Source organism: Dendrobates tinctorius, unplaced genomic scaffold (assembly GCF_039654945.1).
Source record: "Dendrobates tinctorius isolate UK_male_01 unplaced genomic scaffold, ASM3965494v1 ptg000203l, whole genome shotgun sequence".
In the NCBI taxonomy this organism is placed as follows: Eukaryota; Metazoa; Chordata; class Amphibia; order Anura; family Dendrobatidae; genus Dendrobates; species Dendrobates tinctorius.
The window spans coordinates 17,166,028-17,185,019 of record NW_027361870.1 but is presented as its reverse complement, the minus strand read 5'-3'; the positions used below and the strand labels follow the sequence as shown (position 1 = coordinate 17,185,019).

General features: G+C 41.2%; 1 protein-coding gene across 2 annotated transcripts in view; it reads left to right on the top strand.

Annotated features, from left to right (window-relative positions):
- Positions 1–10,221, top strand: part of SNAP25 (synaptosome associated protein 25) — a 117,269-nt gene extending 107,048 nt beyond the window's left edge. For both annotated transcript variants that reach the window (XM_073553836.1, XM_073553837.1), the window contains exons 6-8: positions 2,922–3,047; positions 4,146–4,290; positions 8,894–10,221. In XM_073553836.1, the coding sequence (XP_073409937.1) occupies positions 2,922–3,047; positions 4,146–4,290; positions 8,894–8,962 (340 nt within the window). In that variant the 3' untranslated portion in view covers positions 8,963–10,221. The remainder of the gene's footprint in view (positions 1–2,921; positions 3,048–4,145; positions 4,291–8,893) is intronic.
- Positions 10,222–18,992: the final 8,771 nt, after the last annotated feature.

Genomic DNA, 18,992 nt, shown 5'->3' with positions numbered 1-18,992 from the left:
CTGACATGGCCAATAGACGGATTCCTGTGAATTGATTCACACCAACTCTAGACGTCACCCACATATGCTCTTGTGCTGTATACCAAAGCAACAAAAGTACACAATACCTCTCTTAAAGGGGTTCTCCCCTACTTCAAAAGTTAGTCTCAATGGGCCAGAAGTGTGGTAATAAACACAAAGCGTTCTATACTGACCTCCCTGATTAGTGATGCTCTTTCACACTTGCTACTAGGTCCCCCACCGGTCAGTATCCAGAGGGGCTTCACATCCGAACGGGAAACTTGTTCTGGTGTCACTGATTGGTTGCAGTGGTCACATGACAGGACACATGATGTTAATGCCCTGAGAACGGTGGGGGACACAGAAGTGAGTACAATGGAGCTGCAGTGGTCCGCAAGGCGAGTAGGCTTTGCTATTATTATTTTTTTTTTTTTTTTTTTTTTTAGCCCATTGAGAATAATATTTAAAAAAGAAGATAATAAATGTAATTAATCCAAAGCACATGTAACACATTCCGTAGTCTGCTGCAGTAAATCTTCTCCCTAGACGCCTCCTGCATGACAGCTGCAGTGTAGTAATGGTGGGACTGGAGGGATCCTTTTGCATATACTTGTGTATTGATGTGAAGAATTCCATAAGGATCTACATATCTGTCCCCTATATATGGATAAGCATTTGCATTTTATCAGTTTATAAAAAGAGCACCGGTGTTTCATATCACATGACGATTTCTTGGAGAGTACAGAATAAGTAGAGAGGGGAAGCAATGTATTGGGCTGTGTTCACATGTGTCGGATTGGATCGGAGTAATGGCACGACAGTGCAAATCAGAGGATGGCACTTCCATTTTTGTCAGAGATGTGCAGTCGGAAAGGCTGCAGATCCGCCCAAAGCTTAGGCCCAGTGTTATTTAATGGGACTAATCCTCGGCTTAATCCGTGAAGATGAAGAACATGCCGCCTATTTTCCTGCTGCACAGCCAAGAATCTGAGCAGATATTTTCCATTGCATGTAAATGGGGTCCTGAAAACCACATTCATATCCATGGCGCGCAGGTTGAGGTTACATCTGACAAAGATCTCAGCGCTGAATCTGCACCTCAGGGTATGTTCAGACCAGCGTATTTTCGGTTCATGTGCTTGTCCGGGTGCAAAATGGACGGCCTCCCGATGTTAGCCTAAGTGGTAATGCACATGGGCGATTTTTATTTCGGATATCTTGTCCGCGTGAATCAATTTTCAGCATGCGCTGATCTGGCCTGATTTAGGTACCAGACATGTACAGGTAAATTGCAGATTGTGATCCGATTCTTTCAGATGAGGACAAGATGGAAACAAAAAATGTCTCGATCATCTCCATTCTGTCAGTCTGTGGATATCGGACTGCACTCAGATGTCATCCCAGTGCAGTCTGAAGATTTCAGCGGACTCAATGATGGGAATGTTTAAGTGTGATCTGGATATTGGACCAAACTCGGGCACGCAGCGATTTTTTTCCCCTTGGACAAAATCAATGCATGGAGCAAAAATTTAGCAAAAAAATGTAGCAAAAAATTGGACTTCCGCATGGCTCCATAGAATAACACGGAGATGAGACGACAGATAGCAATTGTTTGATTATTACCGCCAACTGCATGCGGAGTTCAGATGGCCGTATTGAAAATCTGGCTAGTCGCATCTACACATTGCGGACGTGACCGGCTCCTTGTGCGGCTCCGTGTGCTCGGCCCACGTTGAGGACAGATGTCACATCTGCCTTTTGCATTGTATCAATAATTCTGGTCCATAAAGCAGACCCCAGTAGCACATGCTGCAATATCTTAGACGCAGCCCATCGGTCCATGTTGAAAATCGGCCATGTGCACTGGCAATAATCGTCCGGTGAGCTCCCCGTGCACGGAACGATTCTACGCTCTTCTGAACGATCCTTTAATCCGTGTGATATCCATCGCATGTGAAAAGAGCCTTAAAGCCTCCACCAAAGGCATCTAAAGACTGTTGATTGAAATGAGGAAAACCCTTTTAATATTTCCACAAGTTTTTATTTATTTTTTTTCCCCCGTCTGAGTGAATTCTCCACTTTTGACTGGCTGTGCCCCCGTGACTGCTGTTACTAATGGTACATTAACACAGTAGTGAACCACTGGAGCAGTTGTGCTTGGTGAAAAGTGCGTCACCTCCAATTCATGCCGCCAGCTTGTGCATGAACAGGGTGCACTGGGCGTTTCTGCTTGTTTTGTCCGCTGCTGCCTTCATTCCACTTTAGCTATTTTTTTTTACTTTTTCTTTTATTCTGTCTTTGTTGACCAAAGTTTGTACATCAACTCTCCATATAACTGTTTACAAGTACCGATATATTATCAGACGGAGCCAAAAGTAGTTGTCTTTATACCGTAGTAGTAGTTTCTACAAGTTCCCAAAATACTTTACAAATAAAAAAAAGAAGCAACAAATATGCAACCTAACCATTGCATAGTACTATTACCGCTAATCTATGTGAATTAGAGGGCGTGTCCATGTGATGTGATGTACACACTATACATGGCAGTTTTGTTCTGTGTACCGTACGTCAGCCAGTCTGTCTTTATGTGTTTGTTGTATGTCAACTATGAGATTCCTTGTTTTCCTCGTTATCAGATGAAAATATAAAACGATGTGTTTATCCGAGTGTGATGAACGTCTGAAAACAGTCATTCGGTTTCAGGATTTCAAAGCTGATCAGTGTCAGCGCTAGATAATTGGGTTCATGATATATCGGTATAAGGTGATGCCCCTGTCAAATACTCATCTGCCTGAATCAGCTCTATTATGTCGTACCATGAACAGTGTGATTCTTCTGTTTTGTTTTTTTTTGTTTTTTTTTATTCCAATTATTCCTGATCGCCGCGCTTTTATAGGTCACTGACGATGTGTTTTCTGTAGGCTTAAATCAAGTAATGCTTACAAAAATGCCTGGGGCAATAACCAAGATGGAGTGGTTGCAAGTCAGCCTGCACGTGTTGTGGATGAACGCGAACAGATGGCCATTAGTGGTGGCTTTGTCCGTAGGTAAGTTTGTATCTTTAAAATATGGTTTTTCTCAATTTTGCCAACTGCTAGTCTAGACAGTAGGATGTCAGGGAAATCTAGGCATTCTAATTTTGCGACAGCTGAAAAGTTCCAAAGCCATTGTCCAGTGAAAAACCATCAACTTAAAGAGAATATGTCAGCAGGTTTTTACTATGTAATGTAAGAGCAGCATGATGTAGAGGCAGAGACACTGATTCCAGTGATGTGTCACTTACTAGACTGTGCTTTGCTGTTTCAATAAAAGCAGGAGATTATCACTAGATCACTAGGAGTTCTTGTGCCTGCTGGTCCATCCAAGCTCTGATTAGCAGCTTTCTGACAATACACAGGGAGCTCAGAAAGCTGCCAGTCAGTGATGTGGGCAGGGTTATACAGAACTCAGCATTCCAAGCTCTGCTACAGAGCTCAGCATTCCAAGCTCTGCTAGATCCGTAGCAGAGAAAACTGTGATTCTATCACAATTGCTGTACCCAGTAAACTAAGTGATACATCTCTGGAATCAGTGTCTCTGTCCCTACTTCATGCTGCTGTCAGATTCCTTTTAAAGCGGTTGTACATGATAAGAAAAAAAAGTCTGTTTTTTTTGTTTTCAGAAACAATGCCACTGGTGCCCTGGAGCTGAGTTAATTATTGCAGCTCATTTCACAAACCCCTTTAGATTCAGATGGGCGTATTTCAAGGTTCGTAATGCCTGGACTGCAAGTGGACCTCTCAACCCAAACATTTCTCACCATATGTGCCTATGAGGCTGTAAGTTGGGATTGGGAGTCTACATCAGTCTGGGCTTTGTGATCCATGTACGGGCCGTGACATACGCCTGTCTGAACTTGGCCTTAATGTGAGAAATTCAGTTGATTGACTGGGAATAAAATCTGTGAGTGAAGCAGAAAATAACGAGTTACTTTCACATCTCTATCGGGTCCACCAGTGTGCCCCCGTGACTCCATGCTCATGCCTACTGCCCTGTTATTTGCAGAAATTGGATGTATTGTGAACTGAGCAGATATTTAGACATTAGCAATTTGGTTTGTGACATAAATATGTGTTGTTTGACACGATACGTTGCATTCTTTACAGAGTAACAAATGATGCTCGAGAGAATGAAATGGATGAGAACCTTGAACAAGTCAGTGGCATTATTGGAAACCTCCGTCACATGGCTCTTGATATGGGTAATGAGATTGACACACAAAATCGCCAGATCGACAGGATCATGGAGAAGGTCAGTAGGAAGTTCTTTAAAAAGATAAAAGCTTGTTTTAAATAGTCAGGCCGATCCACATATAACAGCGCCTCCTTCTTTAGTCCTAGTGATCATGTGATCGAGAGGGTCAGGAGGGAGAGCGAGTTGCTGGGTCTCAGCAGAAGGAGGCTGAGTTTTACCTGTAATTGGGACTAATATGCTATCCCCAGGTGGAAAAATTGAAATTTGAAAACAGACACATATCTCCACAATTTCCCTTAATGTCAGCAAAATAATAATAATAATTATAATACTTTTGACAGTTAGAGTGATCAATGAGTGGAACAGGCTGCCACGAGAAGTGGTGAGTTCTCCTTTAATGGAAGTCTTCAAACAGAGGCTGGACAGACATCTGTCTGTGATGATTTAGCGAATCCTACTTTGAGCAGGGGGTTGGACCAGATGGCCCAGGAGGTCCCTTCCAACTCTGCCATTCTATGAGTCTCTGATAATATAAAAGTTACATTAAAATATATATATATTTTTTATTTAACTTTATTATTTGTTTTCGTGCATGAGATCTTAAGAGCTCTAAATTTGTATTTTTTCTCATACAGATATTCATTTAATTATATATAATTAATTGAATATCTGTATGAGAAAAAATACAAAATTTAGAGCTCTTAAGATCTCATGCACGAAAACAAATCATAAGATGTGTCTGGTCGTAAGCAAAGGAAGATGGTGCCATCTTGAACTGGTTAAAAAAACATCTGTCCGTAGACAAAAAAAAAAACCCCAATAAAAAGCCTAAAGGTTTGAATGGTGAGCTGGCATTTCATAGACCCCTCCCGGGCAGCGCCTTCTATACCAGCCCATATGGCATCTTCCTTCCTAAAAGAAGCTCCCTGAACGTAATCCTGTGAGAGATTTGACTTCTATTTAAAGTGCGCACAACAGATACAGCGGGAAACTGGCACCAGAGCCGATCTCCTCACACACCTCTTTAGAAAAAACTGATATCCAAATATTTCCTGTGAAAATAGTTCTTCGTGGCACTGGTAACCTCTCTATAGCAGAATTTTAATTTGTTTTTGTTTCTTTTTTTAGTCTGTTACGTTCTTGAAATTCTGTATGAAAAACTTTCTTTCTCCTAGGGGGTGAATATGCCTGGAAAGTCTTTATAGATCACGTTACAATATTTTCTGCCATTTTAAAATGCATTAAAAACCCCTATTAAAAGCCAGCATTTTTTATATAGAATGTTTTTTTCTTTAGTTTTTATTGCCATTCTTTTATTTAGTCGTTTTGTTCACATTTGCTTTCCTGACAATTCTTTCAGAAAGCTCTATAGGAAAAGCAGAACATGTCCTCCCCAGAACATGCTGTGACCCCAAAAAAACTCAAAACGTATTGTATGTCGCGTGTTTTTTATCTCACTCTAGTCTTTATTGTCAGGCTCTATTCACATGCCCAAATGTTATCTCTTTGCAATGGATCCAAGGAAACGGACATGTTCAAAAACAGATACAAGCGGATGTAAAAAATAAAACAACATTTTCATTATTAAATGGATACTTCCCATATACTCTAACCAATCATGCTAGTGCCGGCAGGTAAAGTGCCGAAAAGTAACCAAAACAAAAATAATGCCTCAAAATATGAATAAATATAAAAATAATCAATATATACCCTTATTATATACACTAACAGGGGTGTACCACCCATAGCGGCAGACCACACAGCCGCTATGGGACCTGTGAGTTGGGGGTACGGCGCCACTCAGGACCAGGCCTCTCCCCCACACTCGTTTTCAAAATTTCAGCACTATCTGCATCCTCAAGATATGATGGATACCATAGAATGGTGGATCCATCATTCAGCCTGCACCAGTGAGTGAGACGCCAGTACATCACACCTGCTGTGCGGAAGTCTCACACTGCATAGACAATGCCAGTAGTTGTGGGGACCATCATACTGAGTGTAGGGGCTGGGGAGCAGTGGTGCCATGATACTGACTGGGGGCTGTGGGGGACTGTGATACTGTAAGGGGGCTGCGGGGGACCACAAACTGAGTAGGGTGAACTGTATATGACTCCATACTGAGTGGGCAACTGTGGGGACCATCATACTGACTGAAAGGCTATGGGAGCCATCATAGTTAGTGGGGGGGTCTCCATACAGAGATGAAGCTGTTGGGGCCCCCACACTGAGTTGGGGACTTTGACGGTCATCATATTGAGTGGGAGCCCTCAAACTGAGTGGGGAGATGTGGATGCGATCACACGGAGTGGGGGCCATCATACTGAGTGAGGTGCTTGGGGGCCATCATACTGATTGGGGATATGTGGGGGGGGTATTACTAAGTGGGAGTATCATACTGAGTGGGGCATCATCCTGACAGGCCATCATACTATGTGGTGGTCATGATACTGTGTGGGGGAGAAATTTGAGGACATCATACTGAGGGGGAACTTTAAGGTCATCATGCAGTGGGGGTATTATACTGTATTGGTGGAGCTGTGAGGACATCATACTTTGCCGGAGGCACTGTGGAGTCATCCTACTATATTTGTGGGGTGAAATTGTAGGGGGATTCATTTTGGGGATATATGTACTCTATAATTGCCATGATAGGGGTATCGTGCGTGAGATCGCTAAGAGGCTCCAATAGGGACATAATTACTGTGTACGTGCCATAATATATGTCCCTCTTCATCAAATATAAGTACAGTATGTCACAAAATTGAGTACACCCCTGACATTTTTGCAAACATTTTATTATATCTTTTCATGGGACCACACTGAAGATCTGACACTTTCACTCAATGTTAAGTAGTCAGTATACAGCTTGTATAACAGTGTAAATTCGGTGTGCCTTCCAAATAACTCACACACAGCCAATAATGCCTAAACCGCAGGCAACAAAAGTGAGCACACCCCTAAGTGAAAATGTCAAAATCGTGCCCAATTATCCATTTTCCCTCCCCAGTGCCATGTGACTCATTAGTGTTACAAGGTCTCAGGTGTGAATAGGGAGCAGGTGTGGTAAATTTGGTGGGGTGGTCCGTCTGTCAGTGCTCAGACCATACGCAAATTCATCTACATAGCTGTCGCCCCAGAAGGAAGCCTCTTCTAAATATGATGCACAAGAAAGTCTGCAGACACTTTTTGAAGATAAACGGAATAAGGACATGGCTTACTTGAACCATGTCCTTTGTTCTGATGAGACCAGGATAAACTTATTTGGTTCAGATGGTTCAGATGGTGTCACGCGTCTGTGGCGGCAACCCATAGTACAAAGACAAGTCTGTCTTGCCTACAGTCAAGCATGGTGGTGGGAGTGTCATTGTTTGGGGCTGCACGAGTGCTGCCTGCTGTGAGGAGCTACAGTTCATTGAAGGAACCATGAATACCAACATGTACTGTAACAGTGAAGCAGAGCATGATCCCCACCCTTCAGAAACTGGGCTGCTGGGCAGTATTCCAAAATAAGGAACCCAAACACACCTCCAAGAAGACCACTGCCTTCAGTGGACACTGTTATTTTTTCATGTGGAGACTCTGCTGTTATATATTTAGTGTTGCTGTTACCATTGCCCTTTTGTGTATATATGTGGTGGACAATGCAGGGAAGATCATTGATAATATTGCTTCCTGTAGGTGACTAGTATTATTATTCTGTATGAAACCCCCAGCACCCCAACAATCACCTGAAAACTACTTCGGCAGCTTTACGCTTTCTCTTCTATTCAAGTAAATGTACTGCAGCACTCAGCGGCGGCAACTAAGGAATATCTGAGCTGCGGAGCTCTGCATGTGTTTTTTCTGCCAATTTTCAAAGAAAACTCAATAAGAAATTTTACAAGTGAAAAGCATCATTATGAAAGAAATTTTCCAGTGGAATTCTCTGCTGTATCTCAGGTCCCAACTGGGACTAGTGCTGCCATCCTGACTACCAGCCACTCATCTGTAGTCCTAGCAGTCAGGTGACCGGGTGACTTTATTACTTCCGGTACCAACAGAAACCATCAGAGCCGCTGTGCTGAAGCAGTAGGGGATTCCAGGGGTAAGTAACACTTCTGTCAAGTTTTTGCTCTTAATTTATTCCCGCTGTTGCAAAGTATTCTGTTTTGTTTGTTTTTTTTTTAAATCAGAGATCTGGTCCTTCTCATTTTATTTTCCCAAATGGGCGTGGCTTATAAGAGTAGCCCAATGACACACCCCAGATTATCCTGTTAGCCACGCCTCTATAAAATGTCACCTTGAATTAAAATGCCCACATCTCTGGAACCATATGAGGAATTTAGAAAAAAAAATTGAATACTCGTGACAAGTGGAATAAAAGAAGAGCAAAAAAATGGTCACTCTATAAATGTAATTGGTCTACAGGTCCAGGTATATGTCCTCCAGAGCTTAAAAGTCACATCGTATGGAAAAACACTGGACAATGCGATCTGATTAGGCAAAATACAAGAAAGATCATTTGAATGATCTTTATTATCAGATGTTACGTGAGACGGTTGACCACTTAGGACCACGCCATATTTTCATATGTACACGTAGATACAGCGGTCCTCGATATTACATTATCCCCTGATACTTACTCCATTCTTTATCTTTGTTTTTTTTTTCTCCCCAGGCCGACTCCAACAAAGCCAGGATCGACGAGGCCAATACGCGTGCCACAAAGATGCTGGGCAGTGGCTAGAGGATCTGAACCTTTATTTGACGCTCCAAACTGTCCTGCTAGACAGTACTTTCATGCTTTTATCATGGTATTGACATACTAGGTTTGCACACATGCACATATCACCCTTCCCTTTTACCCTATTGTAAATGTCGTCCTGTGTAGTATGTCAGCTTTCCAAAAAAATATCCTTGTAATTATGATTTTATTTTTTTTTTTTAAGTACCGTATATTCCTTTCCAAAGGTTGTATGTAGTGATCTACGCTGGCTCACTATAACGTTTCTTTTATTATTTTTATTTTTTGTTGTTGTTTTATCATTTTTTTCTGATGTTTGCTGAATGACAACAGTGTAGGAATGTTTAACGTGCTGTTATCCTTACTCTATACAGTATTGTTCTTGTAAATCTGTGACATTCCACAGAGCTACTGCCTATATCCTCTTTTTTGGTGTCATGATACTTAAGCTGTGGGACTGTCTTGGGTTTCAATGTTGCTTCCATCTGTTATAATTTCATGATTAGAACGTGAAAACTTATATTACTATAATAAGCATTGCACTAACAAGTGTTGTGAGTTATGCATTTATTGCATGAAAATAAATAGACATTTTAGATGCCTACATACAAAGACCTTTCCCGTGGCAGTAGCACCTCCAATAAAAGCATGCTGAGTATTTGGACACTGTTGGGACTATGTTATACCAGCAACTTTGCAGTAGTGCCACTTTTCTGTCGATATATCGTTCTATTTAATCATTATCATGCTTTTTTTATTTAAACAAAAAGGACAGACTTGGCACACATATCCAGCAAGGAAAATGTTTGATTTTTATTTATTTTTTTCTGCTGGCGATATATAAAATACAAAAAAATAAAAATATATATACATATAAGGTTGTAATATAAGGGTTTGGGTACTGTTTATGAGGATCCTCTTTTGGAGGAAATGACTACAGTCTAAAAATGGTACAAAGATATGTAATTTTTATAAGGCTGGGTCTCGTTAGCCACTTTAACCCCCCCACGTGGATATTATTTATTTCTTTTTTTTTTCCTTTTTAAGGTTTCGTTGCTTACCTAGAGCTATGCACTCCAAATCGCTGAGATGTTTAAGTAGATTTAACTTAAGACAATAATCTAAATGAATGAACTCTAGATAAACTGTGATATCAAAATCATTGCAGCATGTGACTATTAAATTCCTTCTGTCTCCTGTCAGTTTGTGACGTGATTGACATTTTGTAGCTAGTTTAAAACAATTAAAAATGATAAATCTGATCGTCTCAGTTTGTTTGGTTTTTTTTTGGACGCCTATCATTGCTTTACACCCACACTCAGGATCAAAGTGTTTTGATTTTTTTCCTATGTCGAGGCAACCCACAGATTGTCAAATGTTCATCCAGATTCTAGAACGCGTTTCGGTTTTGGAATAACATGAAATGACTAATGTAGTTTTAGGTTCTGTGGAAAGGACCAAGTTACTAAATTCATAATCATGTAGGACTGTTTTATAACAATATACACTGGTAAAAAGAAAACTTTTCAATATCACATCGGATTTCGAAGAACCAGAGGTTTAAGTTGAAAATCTTTACTGATATGGTTCTTTGAGTATGTATCAACGAGCAATGGAAGTCAAGATCGTCAACCAGTTGAGGGCTTGGTTCCAAATCACCCAAAAATCAAATTAAAATGAATAAAATCACACCAATTCACATACAATTTGTGAAAATTTCATCACAGAAACTCTTAAAGTGACTCGGCAGTGGGTATCGCCCCCATGTGCCTGTATGACCTTCCGACATCATCTGGGATGGGAATGCTCTTGATGAGACGGTAGATAATGTCCTAGGTGATCTTCTCCCAGAGCTGGGTCTGGACATCAGGGAGCTCCAGGACAGTTTGTGGTACTACTTGGTGTCCCCTGTCACACTGATTCATAATGTTCCATAGGTTCTCAACTGGATTGAGACATTCTAGTGAATGTGAGCCCCAGTCGATGGAACTTCATGGACATTTGGGCCACATTCACTAGACCAAAATGAAATCTAAGATTTCATTTATTATACTTTTGATTTTTTCGTTGATTTCCAGCCTCATTTGGTTGACAGCTTTGGTTTCCATTGACTGTTGATATGTCATTTTGTGCTCCATGTGTTCCACAGTTTATATCAGTAAATATTGTCAACTTGAATCTTTCGTCCATGAAAATCCAATGTGAGATTTAAATGTTTTCTTCATTTGTTTTTTCTTAGCAGTCTTACACAATTATGTGTTTAGTAACTTGCTCCTTTCCACAAATTGTAGCACCACGGTACATTAGTCATTTCCTGTTATTCTTGAATACTGTCCTACAATAGGAGGAACTCAGATCCTACGGCGTCATAGTAAGGAGTGACAAAGGTTGAGGATTTCATCCCGGTAGCTAATACTAGTCAGGGTACCCTTGGCTGTGTAAGTTTGTTTGACCCTACAAAGATGTGCCTCCCCATTACTAATCCTCCACCAAATCGACCATGCTGTTGTAAGCGGCATTAAGTTTACTATGGCGACTCTCTCATGTGCATCATGTCCTAAGTATGAACCTCCTCTTATCTTTGAAGAGAACAAGGTGCCATTGACAGTCCTGCAAATTCTGGTGTTCTCAGGCGAATGCCATTCATGATACACATGTTCTGGTATCTGCTCCATTGTCTTGAGACTATGCTGATAAACTCAGCAAACCTTCTTGTCACCGCATGTATGGATGTGCCATCCTTTAGGAGCTGAACTACCTGTGCAGCATGAATGCCACCAGTAGTGACAAAGTCACTAGCAAAATGCAAAACTCTAGAGCAAAATAGGTGAGAAAGGATTATGACACAGTAATTGCCTGTGGCCACCACCTTCAAAACCATTCCATGTTAGAGGGTTGTATTGCTGTTCCTCTCCAGGACACCTATTCTCAATCTAATTTTCACCAAAGCAGGTGACGTTGATTCACAATCCCGTATGCTTCCTAACTGAACAGACTGACTTTTACATTTCATTTGGGTTATATACATTTTTGAGCAGAGTTTATACATTATATAAGTTGGTATGACTTATTATAATATGAAAACAACCCAATATACAATTTTTTTTGTTACATATACCATCTATTCTTAGTATTTGCAGACAAATAAAAATTTTGAAATTGACATTCAAAGGTTTATTTGTTAAAAGGTGGCATCCATTAGGAGGTTTCCTTGATAATACGTTAATCACAAAGTGGTCTTCTGCTTGAATCCCAGCGATCAGCGGTTGTTTATGGGAAATCTGGCAATAGGTGTTCAATTTTCCTCCACCTCTACCAAAATGGAAAATTAAATCTCACTCAGTTTTCCACTAAAGTCATTGTGCTGATGGTGTAATGCAGAAAGAACGGGAGATCCAGAAAGAGAGACCTATTTTGAGGTCGGAGAGAATCCTGAACAAAGGATTTCTATTACTTAAAATTTCCCTAACAGAGTATACAATGTATTTTCCAAACTAGTTAACCCCTCGAAGAGTAATAAAGAATAGATGTATATGTGTACAGTATGTTTTTATTGCACGTCAGGTTCCTCTTATGAAGGGCAAATTGGAAAGTAAAAGCCACAAATGTCTGGTTTACTGGTAGTATTACTTCTATTTCTCTAATTAAGGAAAGACAGCGCACATAGGGCGATAAAAGTGATTTTTTTTTTGCGTGACAATACACGATTAGTGCACTCACCTTTACAGGTTGTGAACAGTCACAACCCCTTGCAGAATGTGAAAGGAACCAGTGGTCGCTGCAGACTACTGTAGATACCAATGTCACAAAGGAGGAAGAAAAAGACCGGGTTTTTCAATGTACCACACAAGGACAGAAATATTCTTCATAGCTTTATTGAGCCGACCGACGCGTTTTGTGGCAGATCTGCCACTTCCTCAGGGCCTAGTATAAGTTCTACAAAAATAGAAAACCATGGCTCCTCTATTCCACACGTTTCCCAGGGTGTGTGATATTCACCTTAGCTCTATAAGATTGAATGGGACTGAGCTGCATTATCCACACACACAACAGAAAAAAAAGGTGAAACCCTATCACAATACTAATATACTGCAATATGCAGTAGTCCATAAGAAGAAGAAAGTCGATCCAGCACTTCAAAAATACTACATTTAATTCCATTCGTCTTCCATCAGTTAAAACATAATTCAAAAGAAAATCCACATCCTTAAAATGGATAATTGTATTATCCGAGGAGAAAGTCCCAAGAGAAAATAACAGAGTCCTGGTTGACGCGTTTCAAAGTGATACTTCTTAATCATAACATAATACATTTATCCATTTTAAGGATGTGGATTTTCTCTTGAATTATATTTTCACTGATGGAATAAAATTTTATATTTTTGAAGTGATGGATCAACTTTCTTCTTCTTACGGTATGGACTGTCTTTCCCTGGACTTGGGATCCTGTGCACTCGTGGATGGATGAGCTGATCACATGTTTTTATGTCATTGTCATATAGATACCTGCAATACCACATAAAACCTACTGACGTGGTGATGTTTTTGAAGCAAAGCAGCCATGATTTTCTAATTCTTTGGTTTTCTTAACCCACTTTAAGGTAAAAGTAAAGAATAGTAATTGATTGACCCATTTGACATACCCTATCAGGTTTTGTAGACATTTTGCCCCCGATAAGAGAGGTGCCCCACTAACAGATGGTAACCTCTAGCTCCGGCGAATCCACATTGCTCATGAGTTAGTCAGCCATTCATTTGAACGTCCTATAATACATTACCCAGGTGACCCCATAGGGGAAATGAATTGCCACCTGCACCTTCCCTCTGTTGTAGGACCCGTGTTGTACAGCTATTTCTTGGGCCAACTTCAATTAAAGAGGAGCTGTGAACATGTGGATATTCTGCAGTTCAATTTCACAGCTATGGATTTACTAATTTACCAGTTGGATAATCCAATATCACTCCATATCCTAGTCACATTATTATATTCATGGATCTTCAAGGTAAAATATGTGGAGTAATATTATAGGTTCCTCTGAGGATTGAAGGATTCTGAGCCTTACCAGATTGGGACAATACATAATACTATTGTCTACTGAGCAGTGGCCAAGATCAATCCTTATAGAAGAGCATATATGAAAAGTATGAAATAAGATCTCTCCGTAGACAAATGACAAATCTCAATTATGTTCTGATAGGAAGCCATATAAAAAGCTGTGCACAGAAAGACTTTCACAAAATAATCCCATTGTATACAATGAAAATGCAAACAACCAAGCAACGGCTGTGTGTAAGTCACCAATTATCTGATCGGAATATATCCAACCTGCTAGAAAACGGCTTAAGGGGAATCTGTCAGCAGGATTTCACTGACCAAATTATTAATATTCACAGGTAGCTCTTTGAAAGACGAGTCCAGCAATACCTTTACTTAGCCAGTCTGTGCTTCTGTTCCTGAAAAATCAGTGTTTTAATCTATATGCAAATGAGCTGAAGTGTTTTTGGTGTCTTGAAGCTGTTTCCAAGCCTCTGTCACTCCAGCTCTAATCCTCGCCCAGCGCCGCTTCCTCCGGCTTGTCTGGCAACTCCTTTGCCTGCTCTAAAGCCCCCATCTCACATAGCGAGATCGCTGAAGAGTCACCGATTTTGTGACGCAACAGCGATCTCGCTACATGTGACACGACCGGCCCCCCTGCTGGATATCGCTGATCATGCTCAAATGTCCTGGGCCATTTTTTCCATCGTCGGTGTCCCGCTGGCCAGCATGCATCGCTGTGTTTGACCCCGACGAGCGACCTCGTTGACAACGCAGAACTCAGGGACGCAGGCGGGAATTCGTCTGAAAAGCTGCTGTGTGACAAGATACCAAGGACCGCAGAGGTCGTTATACGGATCGCCGGATTGTTGCGTTGCTGAAGAGATCTGCCTGTTTGGCAGCTTACTAGCGACCATGTAGCGACGCACCAGCGATCCTTACCGGGTCGCATTGTTGTCGGGATCGCTGGAGCATCACTGTGAAACAGGACCCTTAGGCTGAGTTCACACGTGGCTTTTTTTCGCGTTTCCGCGGCGGTTTTAACCGCGCGATTTTGCCGCGAAAACGCAAAAAATAAGCATCCCATGCATTCCTATGGGATTCCGCAATGCTGTGCTAATGCTGCGGTTTTTACCGTGGCGGAATCGCTTCGTGGTAAAAACCGCAGCATGCTCATTAATTTGCGGAATCCCGCACCCATAGGAATGCATTGTTCCGCTTATTTCCCGCATGTGGCTGTGCACACCATGCGGAAAGTAAGCAGAACAATTGCGGATGGTACCCATGGTCCGGAGGAGAGAAGACTGTCCTCCGGGCTTTGGGTACCATATCCCTGTAAAAAATAGAATTTAAAATAAAAAATATTGTTATTCTCACCCTCCGACGTCCCGCGCAGCCTTCCCGCTTCTCTTCACGCTCTCGTTCCCAGTAGTCCTTTGCGAAAATGCTCGCGATGACGTCCCTTCTCGCGGGATCGCGAAGTCTCGCGGTCATTCGCGCAATGTCATCGCGAATCACCGCGAGACGTCGCGATCCCGCGAGAACTGACGTCATCCCGGGCATTTTCGCAAAGGACTACTGGGAACGGATGCGCGGGACGTCGGAGGGTGAGAATAACACCGTTTTTTATTTTTTTTTTTACATTCTATCTTTTACTACTGATGCCGCATAGGCGGCCTCAGTAGTAAAAAGTTGGTCACACTCGTCAAACACTATGTTTGACAAGTCTGACCAACCTGTCAATCAGTTTTCCAAGCGATGCTACAGATCGCTTGGAGAACGCTAGCATTTTGCAAGCTAATTACGCTTGCAAAATGCTAGTTTTTCCGCGGGAAAATCGCGGGAATTTAAAATGCGATTTTCCCGCGGACTGGAATTCCGGAATTCTCGCGGTAATTTTCGCGAGAGTTCCGGTACGTGTGCACTTAGCCTAAGTCACACAGTAAAGGAGCTGTCAGTCAAGATAGAGGAGGCTGCTAATCACAGTGATTGTAGCATATAAAAAATATCTGAAAGGCAATCCATTGCAGGGAGTAGAGAGGATATATTGAAGTTACCAACTGCTACGAATTACAGGAACTGTCCTGAATTTTCATTAAATAAATGGCCTGGGATAAAAAGCTGTGAGAGTTATTATTATTATTATTATTATTATTATTTACTTATATAACGCCATTAATTCCATGGTGCTGTACATGAGAAGGGGGGTTACATACAAAGTTATACATATTGTTTACAGTAAACAAATTTACAATGACAGACTGGTACTGAGGGGAGAGAACCCTGTCCTTGCGGACTTACATTCTATGGGATAGTGGGGAAGAGACAAGGTCGGGGGTGCAGCAGCTCTGGTGGTGATGAGGCGGTAGCTCAGGCGGTGGTGAGGCGGCAGAATGGTTATTGCAGGCTGTAAGCTTTCCTGAAGAGATGGGTTTTCAGGTTCCATTTGAAGGATCTGAGCGTGGTGGATAACCGGACGTGTTGAGGCATGGAATTCCAGAGGATGGGGGCTATTCGGGAGAAATCTTGGAGGCGGTTGTGTGAGGAACGAATAAGTGTGGAGGAGAGTAGGAGGTCTTGGGAGGATCGAAGATTACGTGAGGGAAGATATTGGGAGATTAGTTCAGAGATATAGGGAGGGGATAGGTTGTGGATGGCTTTGTAGGTCAGTGTTAGTGGTTTGAACTGGATTCGTTGGGGAATTGGGAGCCAGTGGAGGGATTTGCAGAGGGGAGAAACAAGGGAGTAGCGAGGAGAGGGGGTTAAGTAAGTTCCAGTTTTTTATGTGCTCCTTGGGGGAGGGGCAGTTCTTAAATATCACTATTTTATCAACGCTGATGTTGGTTACAATGTCTTCATTATAGCACGATCACAACAGATGGGTATACAGATGATCAATCTCATCTGTTAGATGGTTTTGATTGGTCAATGTGTGTAAATCAAGCTTAACAAATCATTCAACCATCTATGAAGACTTACAAAAAGAAACTGTTATGTCTCACCTGGTGAAGTGGATTCCCAAAGTACCAGTTGGGCAATATTTGAGCAACATAGACAGATGGTGTTGGTGCAGCGAGGTGGTCAATCTCTAGCAATAGAGGCTGTAATGGCTTGTCAGAAGTTCGAGGAGTACAGTAAAAGAAAGTCAGAGAATCAGTGAAGGAAAAACCCATTGATGTAGCAGAACCCAGTGAAGCAGCAGAGCTTGCTAAATTAGGAGATTCTCTGTCGCAATGTAGCAGAGTTCAGTGATGCAGAAGAGTTAATAGGTGAGGAGACTCTGTAACAATGTAGCAGAGTTCACAGATAGTGCAAAGCTGAGTATATCAGGAGAATTACTGTTTATGCAGCAGAGCCCAGCAACGTATTAGGACTGATTATGTCAGATCCCTCACTGTGATGTAGCATAGTCCAACACCGAAGCAGAGTGGAGAAGAATGACATTGAAAGTGTGCAATGTGTTACCTGATAATCTGCCACACAGGTGAACAGTAGGCGCTGCCTGATGCAGAATATGAGCGGGGGAGTCGGCACTGGAGTGGTGAGTCACAGAAACATGTTAAAAACCTCCCACTTTATTATTCATTAAAAAATGTGAAATGTGTATTTTGCGATTTTTTTCTATGATGACATTTGACAACTAGCTGTTCCAGGCCAAAATCTTGAGGCTGCACCACTGAGAAGTTCTGATGATGCCTTGTATTCTTCTGATTCTGAGAGGTCCCATAAAGACCTTGTGTCTCCAAGCCGGAGATCAATGTGAAGTGTTAACAGTAAATGGCGAAATGAGATTTATTCTTCATTGTACTTGCTGCCAAGTTACTGCACACATAAGACTGAATAAAAAAATAACGCTGCAGTCGATTCATCACTCACCTGTCATTCATAAATGTGCAGTATTTACTATCGTAATTAACCTTTTCTTATTTGGTTCTGGCTTTGAGGTTTGGATATTCCCTGACATTTACTATTCATGCCATTTCATTCTTAAAAATAAACTTTCTTTTCATTCCAAAACCATATAGTGTAGTTCTGGGAGATGTATTATACTCTGGAGGCAGCAGTTAATTCTTCCATATTGGTTCCTCTATCCACTATGGATAGAAGTCAATGTATAATAATAGGATCGTTATGTCATAACATTTACATACAAATAGTTAATCCACTGAATTCCAGATGTTCCCCAAGCTTCTAGTATATATATATATATATATATAAAGGTGATATCGACAGGTGTTCATTTCAAGCCCAAGTTCCAATTCATTCTTGTGGATGAACAGCCTGTCCCCAATACTAGTCTGAAAGACCACTGATGGCCATACACACGTGGAAAGGTTCCACTTAGGACGAGGATATAAAATGCTGTTCTTCTGGTTAGTAAGTGAAGACAAATAAAGCGTTACTCAATGTTGATGGAGACGAGCCTTTGTTGATAAAGCTCAACCCTATGAACCATGGAAGCCAATCAGACCAGATTTTACTTTTTGATACAATCATTGAAGACACAATGAGGGACTTGACTTACATAGTTACATACAGTCGGCTGAAAAAAGACACAGATACAGTACCATTCAAAAGTTTAGGGTCACTTAGAAATTTCCTTATTTTTGAAAGAAAAGCAGTTTTTTCCAATGAAGCTAACATTAAATGATTCAGAAATACACTCTATACATTGTTAATGTGGTAAATGACTATTCTAGCTGCAATATCTTCATAGGTGTATAGAGGCCCATTTCCAACTACCATCACTCCAGTGTTCTTATGGTACTTTGTGTTTGCTAACTGTGTAAGAAGGCAAATGGATGGTTAGAATACCCTTGAAAACCATTGTACAAGTATGTTAGCACAGCTGAAAACAGTTTGGCTGATTAGAGAAGCTATAAACCTGACCTTCTTTGAGCTAGTTGAGAATCTGGAGCATTAGATTTGTTGGTTCCATTGAACTCTTAAAATGGCCAGAACAAAAGAACTTTCATGTGAAACTTGACAGTCTATTCT